Below are 18,101 nucleotides of genomic sequence, written 5' to 3'. Positions count from 1 at the left end.
CACGTCAAGGGCAAAGGCAACTTCGAACTTGGCTAGGTATTTCTAAATCTCGTGAATGCGGAATTGTGTAAGAGGGAAGGTTTAGAAAAAGAATAGAGAGAGAAAGCTTCTAGCTTTAGAGAGAGATGATTGTTGATGATGATTGATGATGATTGTGAATGATTAAAAACGGAGGTTCAGGACCCTATTTATAAGAAAACAGTTCGGAAATAGGTAGAATTTGATAAGGAATAAAACTCCACGCTGTCGCTGCAAAACCGACTTTGTAGCTTGGCGACAAGGTCTGTCGCGTGGCGACAGGCCTGTCGTTTGGCGACAGCCTGGACTCCTACGCGCTTTCAAACACGGAGTCCACTTATCAATCAAAATCGATTTGTAAAGTCCGTATGAAAATCGAAATCGTATTTTCCATAAAATAACATTTTATTCCAAATAAAACTTATCATAATATAATTATTAATTCTAATTCTATTAGGACTAAACAGAACCTTCTAGAGAATTCTAGAAGACTATAATTAATTCTAATAACTCTAGGAATAATAATTAACATTGGGCCTCCCCTAGATCATTGGGCCGCATGTGAAGATCAAACCGGGTCCAGTTTAGTATTTTAGCCATAACTTCCTCATTATTCATCGGAATTGGGCTTATAATATATCGTTGGAAAGCTCTTTGCAAGCCCCATCCAACTACACTATTATTGGACCCTTGTCGTGGACCAAATTAAACTAGATTGGCTGTTTTCATAAAATAGAGTTGTTTTTGAAAACAGAAAGTATTTAAAATAAAAACTAACCGCAACACTTGACCTTTCACACTCTTACCTCATTCGATAATCATTCGACGCAAAAGGCATTCATCACTGGGTTTTGTTTTGGGGAGACACATTTGGGTGTCTACACGTCATCTTTCGCGCCTAGGAATTCGAACGGTTACTTTTTGAAAAGTTTAACCTAGAAGTTGAACGGTTAAAAACCAACTCTGTCATCATAGACAGAAAGGGATACAGACACACTAACGGCGCGTCAATATAGACGGCCAGGTCAGCGAAATTCAAACCACCGTCCCGAAGTTTCGAGAGACTGGTGTCTTACCCCAATGACAATCGACGTGACCCGTCCACCTAATTTCAAGAACAGGAATTTCAGGCGGACCAAGCGAGGCGATCGGCCCTAAGGAGAAATCCCCTTAAATAGGCGGACAACTTCGTCTGCTTATTACGAAGAATGCTCAAAATGCCTACGTACTCGAACAAGCACGGACGAGTAGAAGATCAGAGGAGGCGGCTCGCGAAGGACGAGTGGCCCCCTCTGAGGGGCAAATGTTTAGGGTTAAATTACCTCCACACGTGTACCAATCCAATAGAGGCACGTGGCCCAATCAGAGGGTGACACGTGTCCTTATAGAAAGATGACACGTGTAAAACCCAAAATAGCACTTAAAAAAGAGAATTAAGGTCCTCCTTACATCAGGAGGGCTAAATCCCGAGAAAGCCGCAAAAACGGCGCCCCTATCAGGACACATGTCAACACCTGATTGCGCCGCCAATTAGAGCAAGGAATTCTAGGGTAATAACCCTAAAGGGGCACAATTCCCCACCCCTATAAAATACCTCAATCATTTATGATAGGAGGGGTGGATTGTGACATAACATAAAAAAGAGAATTAAGAGCTCCAACTTATCTCTAATTTCTCTCTCTAGCTTTTCCGTTTCCGATCACTAACTTGATGGTCGGAGGCGAATATTTCGGTAAATGGAATATTCATTGTTTTGCAGGTGTCCGAGTCCATCTGTCCGAGAGCGCAACCAGTATCTTGAGGAAATCACAAAACCCCGAAACAGGAATGATATTTGAGAAAATAAAGGGTATAAGGGAAATTGATACTTTTTCCGTATTTTATTATTTACTTTATATGTCTATGCCCGGAGCATAGAAAAAATAGTAAAATGTAATAAAATATGAAGAAAGTAGGTTACTGGAAGAATAAAGTATGATAATTGGGAGGAGAGAGAATTTGGAAATATTAAAGTAAGATAGTTGAAGGTCCAAAGAAATTAGTACTCCCTCCATTTCACTTTGTTAGCCCCTTTTAGAATCAATTACTTAAAATAAGAATTAGAAGAATCTCAATAATTTGGAATTTGATTCCAGCTTTGTAATTATATCGCCTATAATAAATTTTGATTGGAAGGATATGCCATGTTAGCAATCTATTAGCACATATATTTACCAATCAGAATTATTTGACTCTTTAAATACCCAATTAGGTTAATTATCACAAATTATGATAATTATTCACCCTATAATAATGTTAGTAATATATTTTAAATCATATGAGCAAACAAATACCCTTGGGTGAATAATTTAAATAATTTTCTCATTATATTTAAACAAATCTATACAAATTTTTCTTTAAAAAAAAAAAATCTATACAAATTGTCTAAATTATTCACCCAAGGGTATTGTTTGCTCATTTCGATGATTATTGTTCATTTTATTATCAAATGAGCAAACAAATACCCTTGAGTGCACTGTGCACCCGTGTGTATATAACATTATCTCTCCATATGGGTATATCATTTTCAAATGCTCAAAATAGAATATGGGACTAACCAAGTCAAACAGAGGGAGCAAAATATTGTGAAATATTTCCAAAATAAGAAATGAAGCAAGTAATTAAATACGGCTGCAAAAATAAATAAATAAATGAATAAAATACATAGGTAGTACTTTTAATAAGGAAAATTGGAAACTAATAATCCCACCTTTGTCTTTTCTTCTCAAAATAGTCCCACCTTTTCGTATTTCCACAATAATCTCACCTTATATCCCCATCTTCTTAAAACAGGCCTTTTGATCTATAACTTGTTAAACAGGGAATTTTTTTTTAAAACCGACCACCGAAGCCACCCCAAACTCGACCACCCATGAAACCCCTAAACACGACCACCCACGAAACCCCTAAAGCCCCCACGTAATTAAACCTAAACCTAGCAAACTAAACCCAAAATTAAACTCAAACCCAGAAAACTAAACCCAAATCCCAAATTAAATCCAAACCCAGAAATTTAAACCCAAACGACGAAGGAGGAACGGGTTTCGGCGGTGCTGGTGTTAGGGAAGGGGATTTCAAGCGTGCTAGTGTTTTCGGAGGAGATTTACCAGTGGTTGACTGGGAGGGCTGGCAGCAGTGGGAAACCGACGGTGGCTTGTCGGGAAGGCGGTGGTGGTAGAGGTGGTGGCTGGGAATGCGGTGGTGGTGAGAAGGGAAAATTATTTTTGTTTTTTTAAAATTATAAAAATAAAATTTTGACTAATTAAAAGGTGACATGTGACGATTTACCTTTTAAAACAAGTTATTAATTTCACAAACTGGTAAGGCCTGTTTTAAGAAGATGGGGATATAAGGTGGGATTATTATAGGAATACGAAAAGGTGGATTGTTTTGAGAAGAAAAGGCGAGATTATTAGTTTCCAATTTACCATTTAATAATGGGTCTCTAACCCATTGAATTGCTCTGTATGACTGTATCTCCCACTCAGTTCTCCATTGAAGCGCACTCAACATCGCACTTGACATCCTCCATTGCAAACTACGAAGTATTTGTTCTCAGCAGCTTCTGTGGTAAGTTGTTGTTTCTTTCAGTAATCATCATATCGATTTCACAATTTAATTTAATCGTCAGTGCAGTAAGTGTAGGATACAAAATTCTGAATTATTGGTTCTAAATTATGTTGTTAGAAAAGAAAATTATGAGCCTAAAATTATGTGATTTTTGGTGCATTGTTTGATAATTGAATCAAATTTGGTTGCTAATGTATTGCACAACCCTTTAATGTTAGACCATTTAATTTGATTATATGTTTGTGTGCTTGATTAAACTTGATTCTGTTGCACTCGGATTTTAATTAAGCTAGATTACTCTCCCGGTCACGAGGTAGAATGAAGTGAATGAAAAAGGGCTAATGGGAGTTACCGTGTTGTTTCCTTTGCCCCTTTGTTTTATACTAGCTATTTAGACAATTTGTATAGATTTTTAAATTTAACGGCTATTGCATAGTAGGGTAGTGTGTTCATTGATGTGATGAGAGTTTGTTGGTTGTTCATTAGCTTGGTTTCCTACTTCAACCGATTGGGAAACATTCATTATCAAATGGGTTTTTTTTTTTCCTCTTACATTTGTCCTCCCTGTTGAGAAATTCATGAGATGCGTTAAGAGTTTTGTTTTGTGTTATTTGTTCCATAATTTGCGGATTTGGTCCATATTTATACTTTTGTAATTCTGTTCGATTTCATTTTGGGTACTGGAGGTTAAAACTGCATTTGCTGTGCTGGTATGATATTGGAGTGAATTATTAACATTGTTGAATTGAATTGCCAACCCGAGCTAAAAAGTTTTGGCTAGTATGAACTGAACTGATGTTTACTGATAAGAAGATCGACAATAGAAGAGTCGAAATTGAACCTATGACTCCCTCTTTGGATGGGACTGATTTGAACATAATTGATTCAAATTGAATACAATATTAGACAATTTAGAATGATCACTTTATATTACTCATATTGCTTTTCGCTCACTCCTTTTAGTAAGCTGCCCTGGTGTAGAGATGCATGAATTGTTGTAATTAATATATAAAAATACATTTTCATACAAACATCTAATGAGATCATTTGCATCTCAATTAATGCTTAATTACGTAGTGCCTTATGAATTCAACTTTTCTTGTCCATCAGATCTCTTTTGAGTGGTCCTCTCTATAGTCGCAAGAAATATCTTACGCATTTTAGAGTTGATGGGAGCTCAAAGTTTGCTTACAAGACTTTCAACAAGTGCATTTGTGCCATCCTTCAAGGACTTTAAAGGCTCGTTGTCTGATACAACAATTCCTTGTTTTCTTCAACCAACCAAATAGAGTTCTATGCCAGCCGATCAAACATATGGTTTATCAACTTGTAGAATTAGGAGTAGTAGAAGACAGTTCTTATGTCCAGTCAGCTCCCGTAAAGTATAAGATATTTCTGGCGACTTAGCACAACGCAATTTGAAGCCTAACAGGAAAAGGCTGGCAGTTTTTGTGTCCGGTGGAGGTTCTAATTTCAAGGCAATTCATGAATCAACTCTCAATTGATCAGTACTTGGAGATGTAGTTGTGTTGGTTACCAACAAACGAGGTAAAACATCACATCTTTTACTTTTTTATTGACAAGATTACAAGAATAGGAACTCCTGTAAAAGATCATTTTTCCCCAGAGTTCACTCTCACCCTTTTCTGATCTATGTTTTTTGTATGTATGTGTTTCATTTAGATACTATCTGCCTCTTAAGAAGTGTAGAATTCTGTTTTACATTCTTTAGTGTTCATGCTTTCATTTAGGGTCTGTTCTCTTCAGATTATTTTCAGTTCAGTTCAGTTCCAATAAATTAAGTTCAGTTCAGTTCTTAATTTTCTTCACTCATAAAATATTCAATTCAGTTCAGCTCAGCTCCGGTTCAGTTCAGTTTAGTTAAGCTCACTTCAGTCAATCAAAACAGGCCCTTAATGTGTTTCATATTTTCTTGATGTAGCTATTTATCACTAACTTGCTTGCTAGCTTACTCATTCAGAAAGATTTGAAAATTTTATCATTTGATTCGCTTATCAATAACTAGCTTTGGGATTCACCGTGTGTGAATGACAGGCTGTGGAGGTGCAGCCTATGCAAAAGAAAATGGTATTCCAGTTGTTTTGTTTCCTAGAACAAAAGAAGAGTCACAACAATTTTTATCCAGTGACCTTGTAACTACTCTTAGGTTAGTTTCTTGATAATACTTTATATGTTTTACTACCCGGGATCACTATTCTCTTCCTAATTTCAAACAGCAGACTTGAGTTTTTCCTTAACCAAGAGTCGTGTTTATCTCTTGCTACATAAAACTTGTTTTTTTTTTTTTTTTTCCAATTTGCTTAATAAACATGTATCTGTACCTCCTCCATATTTTTAGCTCTTCCACTTTGACTTTTAAGTGTGACAATGTGCAACTTTGACTTTATAACTATATTTTAGTAAAACATGTAAAAATTTTATATTTTGAAAATATATATTGAGTCACATACATATTTACATTTGTATTTTATATAGTAGTGAAAAGTATGGTCAAGGACTCAAGATAGGGTATGTAAAAACTGCAAAATCAAAGTAGAGGAACTAAAAAAGAGGGAAGTCCAACTGATTGTTGAAGATTTGATTATTAGCATATTGGGCATCAATACTTAGTGATGTCACTATATGGTCCAATTTAAGTGTTAAATTTTATAGAGTGGGAGATAGAGTTTGCACCAGCGGAGTATGTTCTTGCAAAATGTAGTTTTTGACATTAAGTGAATTCTTCTATTCTAAATGTTTATTGCACGAGATATTGGCATGAAGAATAAAATCTTCGAACACTAAGTCTGGCACTAGTACTAAAATGTTTCTTAAAGGGGGAAAGATATAATGGGCTGTTTGCTACGGTAAACCGGTAAACAAGTAAAGAAAAGGTAAACAATTTGTTCTGATTTATTGAAAACAATTGAACTAAACTGATTGAGACTGAACTGAATTGAATCGACTAAAGCTGAAATGAATTGTTTATGAGAAAAGGAAATTAGGAATTGAATTGAACTGAGCTGAACTGATTGGAATTGAACTGAACTGAACTGAAATTAAGATGAACAGAACAGGCCCTAAGTCCATCTACAACTTTTGATGTTACTTTTTTCAAATGGGTCATGCCATATTAATTCTGATTCTGAATGTAAGATACTCAATGTGCCCTATCCACGTTTCTGAGGCTATTTCTGCAATAGTATTTTTGTTTGAAGATATTGTTTCTCTGTGAATGTACTTAGTGAATCACTTTTGAATTTTATGCAGGGAATTTGAAGTGGACTTCATACTTCTTGCTGGATATTTAAAGCTTATACCAGTTGAATTGGTTTAACATTTTCCTAAGCATATACTAAATATGCATCCTTCACTCCTACCAGCTTTTGAAGGCAAAGGCTATTATGGGCTCAAGGTTCATAAAGCAGTTATTGCTTCTGGAGCAAGGTAATATTGCCATCAGGAATTATATTGTAGTTTCCTCGTGATTTTTAGTACTTATAGTGCAAAAGGTGTAGAATTTAGATTGCATTTGTTAGTTTTTGGCACATTTAAATTACACATTAGATCATCGTGAAAGAAAGAGGAATCTGATCAAATGTTTTCAAGACAGCTGCCTGTACTGCTGTACACTTGAAATATCGACGCCAATGCTGTTTTTTAAGTGGGTGCTTAAATATATCAAAAGCTGATGAGAATAGTCCATTTACTAAAATTAAGATGTGTGATGTGAGATGGTTGTGTCAAGAAAATACCTTTTGTCCCTTGATTTATACTTTAAATTTTCCCTGGATTATGTTGGTTCACAATATGTCAATACATAACCCAGATATGTGGCAATAGTAAATCATCGTGCCTTGATTTTAGCCAGTTGTTTTTAGCATAGCTCTAAAGGTAAGTGCAAGTGTTTTGCTTATCTTAGGAATTTGACTTAAGGCTTACAATAGTCTTCTTAAATACTCTTTTCTTGTCCAGATACTCTGGTCTTACTATCCATTTTGTTGACCAGGAATATGACACTGGCCGGATCCTTGCCAGCGAGTCATGCCTGTGTGTGCTTCTGACACTCTAGAGGGGAGTTGGCAGCTCGGGTTCTACATGAGGTAATGTTAACTCAAGGGCCTTTGTTACAAAATTAGTCTGCAAGAAGGGTAATGATGCGTGATTGCAAGTGTGATTATATCCAAATTACCAAAGTTTACGTCTACAGCTATGAACTTGCATGGTCGATTTTCAAGAGTCTCTTGATTTCATATGTATTGCTCAGATAAATCTGTTTTGTATCTTATGCAAAATCCTTATTTTTTACAGGAGCATCAATTATATGTGGATGTAGTTGCAACATAATGTGAAGACCGGATAATTTGGAGAAATGTTGGTGTTCCGCTTATCCAATGTAAGGAAGATCCGCAGCAATACAATTAGGTTAGCTTTGGCTGGTAGGAGATCAACCTCAGGGCAAATCATGTATTGCTCTATAAAAATGAGCCTTAATTATTTCGAACACATTCAGAGTGACAAAAGTTGGCACTAGACTATGGTATTGGTGCTCTTCTGTATCAGGGTAGAGCTTCTAGGATTTCGATCAAGAAATTTCTATTACTGACCATTTGAGAATTGTACCAATAAGGTTATATATACTTCTTGTATCACCTATTAACGTAGAAGTCGTAATTCCAATCTATTTTGGGACTGATTGAAACGAGGAATGACGATACACTGACATGTTGGGGATAGCTATTGCACACTGTAAAGTTCCGATAATGATAAATTAGCAGCTGAGTTTTGGTTTTACTTGCTATATTATGGCAATTGGCAAATAAGAGTTGCATTTTCTCTACAAATGTTTACTCAACACACATATGCTACTTACCAATTGTGGCAAATATGAAGCAGCTCGACACTTCCTCTAAAAAACTACTTGTACTTTGTATTATTCGTATATACTCTAGATAACATTTCTTTCACCACAAAGATCCACAACAAAAGTACTAATACTTACTTCCAATACACTGTATGTGAAGCCTGGGTTACCCTGCCATAACTCGAAACCATATATATTGTGTTTATGCAACTCCATGTATATTGTATGTTACCCCAACTGCTGCATTTTTGAAAGCAGATGTTACAATGGTTGCTAGTATTAGTACAACAAAACGTCAAATCTACTATTCCAACATCGAGGGTGATTCTCTTTGAGTTGGACTAACACTACCTCCTCGACTAATCTTGAGTGCTCTTATTTCTTTCTGTATTTCCATTGTCATAGCACTGTATGCACTACCCGATGACAATTTCTTTGTGATTTTTGCAAACGAAGTTTTTTGTAGGGGGAGTGTCGGCATGAGACGCCACCACAGGGGAGGGTAGCTGGGCTGGGGTGTTATTTTATTTATTTTTAAATTTTTTTTATACTTTTAATAATTAATTAAATAATATAAAAGAGAACCAATTAGAAGTTGCCACGTGACATAATTAGCTTTAATGTTAACCGCCCCGTTGGTGAAATAACCGTAAAATTCTCCTCCCCTCCTATGCCTTCCTTTCCCCAACCTCTTATCCAAATAAAGGGAACTTGTGTTAGTCCATTTCCCCTACTTTTCTCTCCATTTACACTTTTATCCAAACCGAATGTAAAAATAAACATCCATAGATGAGACAATGCTTAGTGCTTCTTCCAAAAAGGAGGTAAGAAATTCAGAGTTCAGCCAATTTACAAAAACTATTGTTAGTGAAATGCAGAAATGCAAGAAGATTTGGCATTAATGAATATTTTTTTCATTGATTTTGACGTACACCTTTGAATACAACTGTACATACAAATCATTAGAGGTACACCTTGCAATAAAACTGTACATACAAACCTGAAAAGATTTCCTCTCTGTATTACCACACCAAAGAATGGGAGGAAGATCATCACAACTTCTCTCACCATGCTACATCGAACATAAGTATCCTACTTCTATCAAAAAATAAAAAATTTCGACGACTATTGGGGCAGAGTCAAAGAAATCAAAACATCCCGGGTCCATACAATCATTGATGATGAGGAAAAGCCTAAATCTATGTATATCAAATACTGATAGTAAATTTACAACTAGGGAAATGGATGTTGCACTACTTTAGAAGAAAAATGGGACAAGGGATAACCTTTATGTGTGAATGATGAATTTACACTGGGTTAGTTTGAGCTCATTAGGTGAAGCAGACAAGCGCTGTAGATACTTATCATCTCAGCCTCACTCCTGTAGAAACTGGAAATCTGGATTCTCAAGTAACAGAGGTGGTGGCTTCACACCAGCAAAATCTCTCTCATCCGGAGAAGGAGATAGGTCATCAACAGGAAGGGGTATGCTGCAGTAAAAACATATTATCAAAAGTTTAGAATTGGCTACTGAAGGAAGAAAAGTGATTTCTGTGTGTTCTCTCTTTTCACCTGGAATTATCATGCAATGAACAGCCTTTATAACTGTCCATTTCACCCTCATTTTCTCCAGGCATTGATGTCTTCATGCTTAAAATGACCTGTAAAAATCCAAAGCAGAATCGTGCCTTACACAGTTACACTAAAGGACAAGCAACGATAGAGTATCATGACCATAAAAGCTTATGGGCTTACATCTGGAGAAACACTAGTGGTGTTATAATCATCATCCCAGTAAGTTGTACTTATTTTATATAGTTGCTTAACACTCAATAGCTGAAAATAAATACAATATCAAAGTTAGTAAAATTTAAATACAGGTAGAAACTACAGTTAAGTTTTCAATCATATCTTGAGTCTTTATGTGATATCTCAAATGTTCAGAAAAGGCAAATTATATTGACGAAGACTGCCCTCTACAGACATCCATAGCATAACAAAGAAAGAAAAATAAAGTTTTACATTTACTCTGTGCAGCCTAAATGGATGAAAGTTGAGTGAGGTGATTATTCTTTTAACTTGGAATTTATGTAGCTCTAAACAAAGAATTGATCTATTATGGGGAGCTGAGTACTTTGTTCCAATTTCATCACCAATCCCTGACGCGTGCATTAATTTGCACCCATTAAAACTAATTTACTCACCTAGGCAAAATGCTAAATTGATAACGGGATTTTGCATTAGTTAAAAAAATATGATTCCAGTTTTAGAGCATCGGGTTTCTGTTTCCATTTGCAACCTACACCTACAGTGGAGAAGAAAGAAACTTACAGGGCAGAGATCGTTTGTAAGATCTTCAAAGGTGATCCTCCCCTTGTGGTTTATAACCTATTGTTGAAAATATAAAAATCAGGTCATTATTTCCATTTTATATAATTACAAGACCGCATAACAATGAAACAAGAAGGCCAGCCATACGGATTTTTTTACAAGCCACATAATGAGGAACAGATGTTGACATAATTTATGTATCAATAAGAGCTTGCCAGGCCTTGTAGAAGCTTGTAAATGAATATATGTTGTAACATAAAATCTTGATGGACCAAAAAAGCAAAAACATACAATATCACAGTTTGTACACTGTCATGAAGAGTATCATAAATGCATAGACAGAATGTTTGCCAAGTTCATTCAAACAAGATGGCCAATTGCTTAATGCCCAGTTTGTAGTTATTGCACTTTGTAACGATTATTCTTGTTATTATTCACAGCAGCATGAGGGTTTATCAGAATTTACAGCCCTCAGGCCTTCTCTTAAGAAACAACTTGATGGAAAGAGTTGGTGAGGTAGCCAATCGCCAAGCACTTTCAACTAAGATATTGAAGAACAGATAAAAATGAAGGACCTAAATTGATTTAAATATAAATAAAAGACCTATACTTCCACTGTTCCCTTAGAAAGCAGCAATCTAATACCTTGTTCTGTTTGAATTATTTTAGAATAAAGTAGTTCAAATAAATAAGCTTTTCAAAACAATTTCGGACAAAACATATAAGATGCAAATTAATTATCTCGTTCTGATTCTTACTATTAGGAAATTTTAGTATTACTTCCTTCGGTACTATATATTTTCTTCATTTCTGTTGTGCATTAATGAAAAATGTTGGAAATAATGCAAAGGAAGTTCTTTATTTTTGGAGGAAAACTCTTTGTCCCACATTGGTGGGATAAGGAAGGTTTTACTAGTTTAAATATGTGTGTTTGTACTATGATGTTTGAAGTGCTTTCCCTATTGTAGTGGGCTAGAAGGGGGCATCCCCACGCGCGCGCCGCCGCCGTCCGGCCGGTTCGTGGCACGTGCGCGGTGTGGTGGGGCTACCTTTTTGGGCCAAGTCGTAACTCACGGTCCAATTTTTATGAGATCGTTCAGTTACGAAGCCCGCAACAACGTTTGACTCGGTTTTTTGAACGTTTGTAACTGTCCCTGATTACTCCCACGATTTATTCTGTGGCTTGATTTTCTCCATCAGTTATGATTTCCTTCTTCTATAAAACTCAGTTTTCGTGGCTTTTGAAAACACACATAAAAACAATTTCCTTTCTCTTTCTTTATTCTTCCAGTTTTCCTCTAAATTCCTCTAAATTAGTTCTGAGCATATTGTGAGTTCCTAATCTCTCTTTTTGAGTGCACATTAAGAGAGATAGCTGAGTACAATCTTGGGGGACAACGTCATCTCCGATTGCACCATAGTCGGGGCGAATTTTGCTTCTAAGACAGTGTTCTAAACACGTCGATTTCTATTTTTTCTGATTTTACAGTATCTCTAATTACAAAAAATGTGTTTTTTTCGTCGGCCTCATAGCCTACGGGTCTGTGCACATCAGCCCATCACATCAAGGTGACAGTATTCGAACCACATCTATATCCCCAACCCGAACCTGAAATCTGAATGACCCGGAATTCTTTTCCAATTTAGTAGATTAACTAATGGGGATACCGGGAGGGAGGAGTGAAGGTTAAAAATTATAAAAAAGAACCTTTTTTAGAATCGTTTCAATGTGGGTATTCAAATAAAAAAAATTCATAATTTACACTAATGTGTATTTAATGATATACTCGAGTAAACATACACATTAGATATAGCACACAATGCAAGTGAGTAGAATGAAAAGCATAAAAATATTTGAAAATTCTTTTAAAAGTAAAAGCTAAATTATGAAAAGGAAATTTTAGATTTTAACACCACAAAAAAACACAAAAATGGTTTTTAACACTACAAAAAAACAAAAACCACTAAATGTTTAAAAAATTGTTTTTTACACCACTTAACTGGTTCATGGATGAAAGCCGTTAGTGGGACCCACAATGCCTATGTGTCAAAATATAATTGGTCTAAAATAATAATAAAAAAAAATAAAAAAATAAAAAATAAAAAAAAACCCTAAAACTAAACCAGCCACCCAGTCAGCCACAGCCGGCAGCAAGTCGCCACCACCAACCAACCATAACACCGCCTTTCCCAACCCCAGCCACCGGTTTCTCCACCCTCACTCTATCCCCCTCCCTAAAACTGACAACCTAACAACGGCCACCAAGAACGGGTGGCCATTTTTCGCACCCCTATAAACGGCCACCATAAAAGGCCATTAAAGGTCGAAAACGACCGGTTTATGGCCGCTAAGGATCGTTTTCGACCACTTAGGCCCTAAATCGGTCGTTTTCGACCATTATTGGGCGTAATTGGTGGTCGATGTTCGATGGTTTGAATTACGGCCGCTCGTTTTTAGCGGCCGTTGGGAGCGTTGTTGTGTGTTTTGGGGAAGGGGAAGAATCGGCGGTGGGAGAGGTTGCGATCTGGGGTGGTTTGGTGGGATTGTGGACGGCGGCATGCCGCCGGTGGGGATGGGGGTGGCTGGGTTAGTTTAGGGTTTTTGTTTTTTTTTTTTTTAATTTTAAAATTTTTCTTTTTTTTTCAACGAATTATTTGGCGACACGTGGCATAATAAACCCCACTTAATGGATTTTTGGACGGCAACCGTTAAGTGGTGGTAAAATCCATTTTTTTTAAACATTTAGTGGTGTTAAAATAAAAGTTTTTTTTTTTTTTTTTTTTTTTTTTTTTTTTTTTTTTTTTTGTAGTGTTAAAAACCATTTTTGTGTTTTTTTGTGGTGTTAAAATCTAAAATTTCCTTATGAAAACCATGAGATAAAATAAGAAACATCTACATGAAATATTAAAAATTCACTTATAAAAAGACAGATATTAAAAACAATGAGATTAAATTTATATATAATCAAGAATCAAACACTTAAGTTCAATCATAAGAACTTTATATGTAGAGCAAAATAATAAGTATCAAACACCAAAAACAAAAGGAAAAAAATGAACCATCAAACACAGTCATTTGTGTTGACATTCAGTGCTAGAAACAATACTTATTAGAAGCAACTATCACTCTAACCGCACTTTATTTTACATGCCCCCACTCTACAACAATTATATAAGAAACTTCATATGACAGGATGCACGGGTGTATTATAGGTCTTTTACCTTATAGTTAATAGCGGTATTATTTAAGTTGCAAATGTTATGTTCTATATTTTACATCATTGTAAATTTGATTGCGATTTTTTTTTTTTATTATGTGATTGTACCGAGTTATTGTAATTTGTTATCGTCAAGTTCTTCACATGTTTATTATGCAATGGAAGTGGTTATGAATTTGTGACTATGGTTTGAGTTGCAGTTTTTTTTTTTTTTTTTTTTTTTTTTTTTTTTAAATTTTTTTGAAACAATTGAGTTGTAGTGTTTAATTTGAATATAAATTTTTCACATTCTTGATGTAATTCTAATAATTTGTTAATGAGAACGTTTTGCGTAAGACCGGACTCACCGTGAGTCCAATATATCTGACATTAATAATCTAATATCTAACACGAGAAATCTAATACCTGAATTTAATATCTGACATTAACAATCTAATAATCTAATGTCAGATTTTAGATTATTATTGTCAAATATTAGATTATTATTGTGAGATATTAGATTATTAATGTCATATATATATTGAACTCACCGTGAGTCCGACTCACCCAATTTTTTTCGTTTGCTAATAGTGTTCAATGTGAATTATGCAACAGTTGTGTCATACACCTCCTCTCTCTCCAACCTTATTTAAATTATAGGCCATAACACTATCATTAAATTAGAAATAAGATTGAATTAGTAACAATGTTCAAATAAAAGAGACGCTATTTAAGTGAAACTTATACTTCCTTCGTTTTTTTATAAGTGTAACATGTAAGGGAAGTACAATCTTGTTGGAGAGCAGAGAGATAGAGAAGTAGTCCCATGTGATGAGGGGAGAGAGAGATAGATAGATAGATAGATAGAGAGAGAGAGAAATCATTTCCAGAAGTAGTGATGTTGTACTTATTATGCAACTTCCAAAAAAGGGAAACATAGCACTTATTAAAAAACGGAGGAAGTATAAGAGATTATAAATAAAGTATATGGTCAGACCAAATCACTTTAGTACAAGCTCAGATCCTTATAAACACAGCTGACTAATGTCTATATTATCAATGAAGTAAGTGTTTAAAGAAAGATACTGACATGAACTGTCATGTCAACTGATTGTTGCAATGTATATCCCAATTCAACTCATCCTAATTAATCTTGCCAAGTATAATACTACCTCCGTTAAATGTTATGTGTAACTTTAGAGGGGGTTGTGGTTACCTAGGCAAAATTAGAGGACCAAAGATTAGCTAGTGTAATGGGAAGTAATTAGAGAAAAGGAAGAGAAAAGATGGGACCACCCCCCTTAAATAAGGCGGGGAAATATGATTTTATTAGGAGGGAGACAGAAAATGGGACCATACCACCCAAAAAAGGGAGAGAGAAAATAGGATCACCCCACTTAATTATTCACATTTTGATTTTTTTAGTAAGGGTATATAAGTCTTTTTAAGCTTTTTTGTTTACTAAAATAGGAAAGAAAATGGAAAGTTGCACATAACCATGATCATCCATTTTTGGCAAAAGTTGCACATAACATTTAACGGAGGTAGTATTAATCAAAGGGTAAAGTATGAGAAATGCTGGTTGAATTGATTTAAGCCCTTGTGCAAATATAAGCTTATCATTTGTTTAGATCACTCACAATAGATTTTTTTTTTTTTTTTTTTTTTGGAGGAAAATTACTCACAATAGATAGTCTATAGAACCATTGTATATTCACAAGTTCACACCTTCACATGACAATGAGTCAAAAGAAAGGTAAAACTGTGGGGAAAAAACAGCATTGGATAGACTTACCAGAAATCCAACAGCTTGCCTTATGTGCTTAAGTTCATCCCATGATGATCCTGTAAACTGCAATTGACAAAGATTAACATATTTTTACAGTTTCCATAAATTGATATTGGCAACAGTAGATGATTCCTGGCTTCCTGTCAACTTAAATTATAGGGTTATCTTTGAAAATGAGTAAAGCATGGGGACATAACATTCCAAAGATTTCTATCATGGACAGTCTATATGATTATATCCAGAAGATCCAACACTGAATATTTGAAAGTAAATATTTTGTATAGAATACTAAAAAAGTTCATTATATACTGCTTGAAAAATCATATCTTTGGCAATATCTGATGCATTAAATGAATTTTCAAACAACATTGATGAAAGTTTATGTAAAGCCCTTTTTGAATTATAAATTTTTTTGTTGGAAATAAAGTTTAAGTTTCATCAACCAAAAATCATGAGAGGACAAGTAGCAAAGATACAGTCATCCCATAAAATTTATAAAAAAAAGCAGCCAGATAAAACATGGTAAAACATAGAATGAATTTTATCTAATGCTAAAGATTGTCATACAGATACCTCATCTGTAGCTTCCCCACACCATGCTTCCAATTTGTCCAACCCAGCCTTGACACACTCCCCATTGCTGAATGTGCAACACTCACGATTCAGGAGTACACTGTTGATTTAGAGAGAAGAAATTTAGTTTTTAGTTACATGCTCCAAATTCCTAATGTAGGAAATCTATATTTTCACTATTTTTCCACTAAGTTCAATTTGTGCCTGAAATCTCTTAAGACTCGCAGACCCACCTCTAAGCAGGCTTCCTGCCCTAAAAGATTTGGCAACAGATTCTCTTAGCATCAAAGGACTAAAATTATGGATCAAGATCACCATGAGATGTGATCTAGACCAGTTATTAGGAAAGCAGAATCTTACCTGTTAAAAAGTTGCACGTTGATATACGAAAAAATCTGTATAAAGATCTTTTGTACATATACTTTAGGAACCTGACACAAATACAACACTACTCGTGAGAGACAAGGCAGAAAATTTTTCCTCAATTCCAAGGACTCAATGAAAGCACATACATGATTTTCCTTCAGTGTATTAAGAAATGAATCAAGGCAGTCAATGACGTCCTGCCAATGGTGAACCACTGGATCTTCTGCTACCTCTGATGTCTTTGGAACCTATGTGTCATGATTGAAAACAATTAAATGAGAAAAAATCCAAAAGTTGTATACCAGACATATAACAGGAAATGGAGCAACTTGTGGGAGTTATAATGTAGGTAAATCAGCAAGCTTACTGGAGTTATTCAACACCACCAATTCAAAGTCATTGATGCCTTTTTGTTCTCTCTTTTGTCATAGAATAACTAACTTTGGACATATTTATTGTTTTATTGTAATAACTAGATAATCTGACTTTTTGTAAATTGATTGAATAAGAAGAAATAATAAAGATGGAAGCTTGAATCTTGATTGACAATGGTGCAAAGGAGGTTACAAATCATAGGTTTTATAGCTTTAGGCTATTACTTCAAATTAGTGTGAGGCTATTACTTTCAAAATAGCGTGAGACTATAGCTTTCTAACAATGGCTTTAGGCCACAACTCTCTAAGGTTTCCCCAATACAAATTTCTGCCTATCTTCCTTTCACTACTTGCTACCAATTTATACTACTTACTTACTTAGCTAAGAAAGTACAACTTGAATTGCTGCATTTTCTAATTCTTGTGTTCATCCCTAAAATCCAACATGGCAGCTAATAAGCCAACATAAAAACTACTGTCTACTGCAGCATTAAAGTAGTGCTTCCCCTTATGGTGGTGTGTTAGCCTACCCCTTTTTTCTGCTTCCTTCTGCAAGTGTGAGTAACAGGTGGTGTGTCGGCCTGATTCATTTCATTTATTAACTGATAATATAACTATGAACATAAGGTTATTCATTTTTTTTTATTTGATTATGAACAACTTGGTTATTATATGTTTCAATTCTAATTTTTTAAGAGATTAAGGACCAAAACAGAGAGAATATGAAGAATTATTTTTTTGGAGGAAGAGAATATGAAGAGATTAAGGAAGAAGAATGATTAGGGAAGAACAAGTAAAGATATGACTGTACTAATGGTTATTAAGATCAAGGTGACTAGCCTGGTCAATCTTTTGAGAACATTAATTACTTTCCATAACAATAAACATGATGTCTTTGTCTCTCATTTGGTCTATTTATAGGACTTCTAAACAATTTTTCATAATTCACACTTCGATTTGCAATTGGTAAAACCCATACC

At 35.0% G+C, this 18,101-nt stretch overlaps 1 protein-coding gene and 1 pseudogene across 2 annotated transcripts in view; one reads left to right on the top strand and one right to left on the bottom strand.

Annotated features, from left to right (window-relative positions):
* The first annotated feature begins 4,796 nt into the window (after positions 1-4,796).
* On the top strand, positions 4,797-8,394 carry LOC145577881 (phosphoribosylglycinamide formyltransferase, chloroplastic-like; annotated as a pseudogene).
* Positions 8,395-9,391: 997 nt separating this feature from the next.
* Positions 9,392-18,101, bottom strand: part of LOC145580121 (myosin-6-like) — a 32,767-nt gene continuing 24,057 nt past the window's right edge. For both annotated transcript variants that reach the window (XM_081637473.1, XM_081637474.1), the window contains 8 exons: positions 16,894-16,995; positions 16,742-16,812; positions 16,382-16,481; positions 15,815-15,871; positions 10,823-10,879; positions 10,247-10,327; positions 10,064-10,152; positions 9,392-9,981 (listed from right to left, as the gene is read on the bottom strand). In XM_081637473.1, the coding sequence (XP_081493599.1) occupies positions 9,867-9,981; positions 10,064-10,152; positions 10,247-10,327; positions 10,823-10,879; positions 15,815-15,871; positions 16,382-16,481; positions 16,742-16,812; positions 16,894-16,995 (672 nt within the window). In that variant the 3' untranslated portion in view covers positions 9,392-9,866. The remainder of the gene's footprint in view (positions 9,982-10,063; positions 10,153-10,246; positions 10,328-10,822; positions 10,880-15,814; positions 15,872-16,381; positions 16,482-16,741; positions 16,813-16,893; positions 16,996-18,101) is intronic.

This window comes from Chenopodium album, chromosome 14 (assembly GCF_948465745.1).
Source record: "Chenopodium album chromosome 14, dcCheAlbu1.1, whole genome shotgun sequence".
Lineage (NCBI taxonomy): Eukaryota > Viridiplantae > Streptophyta > Magnoliopsida > Caryophyllales > Amaranthaceae > Chenopodium > Chenopodium album.
The sequence above is the reverse complement of the archived record's forward strand: the minus strand, read 5'-3'. Positions and strand labels throughout refer to the sequence as shown.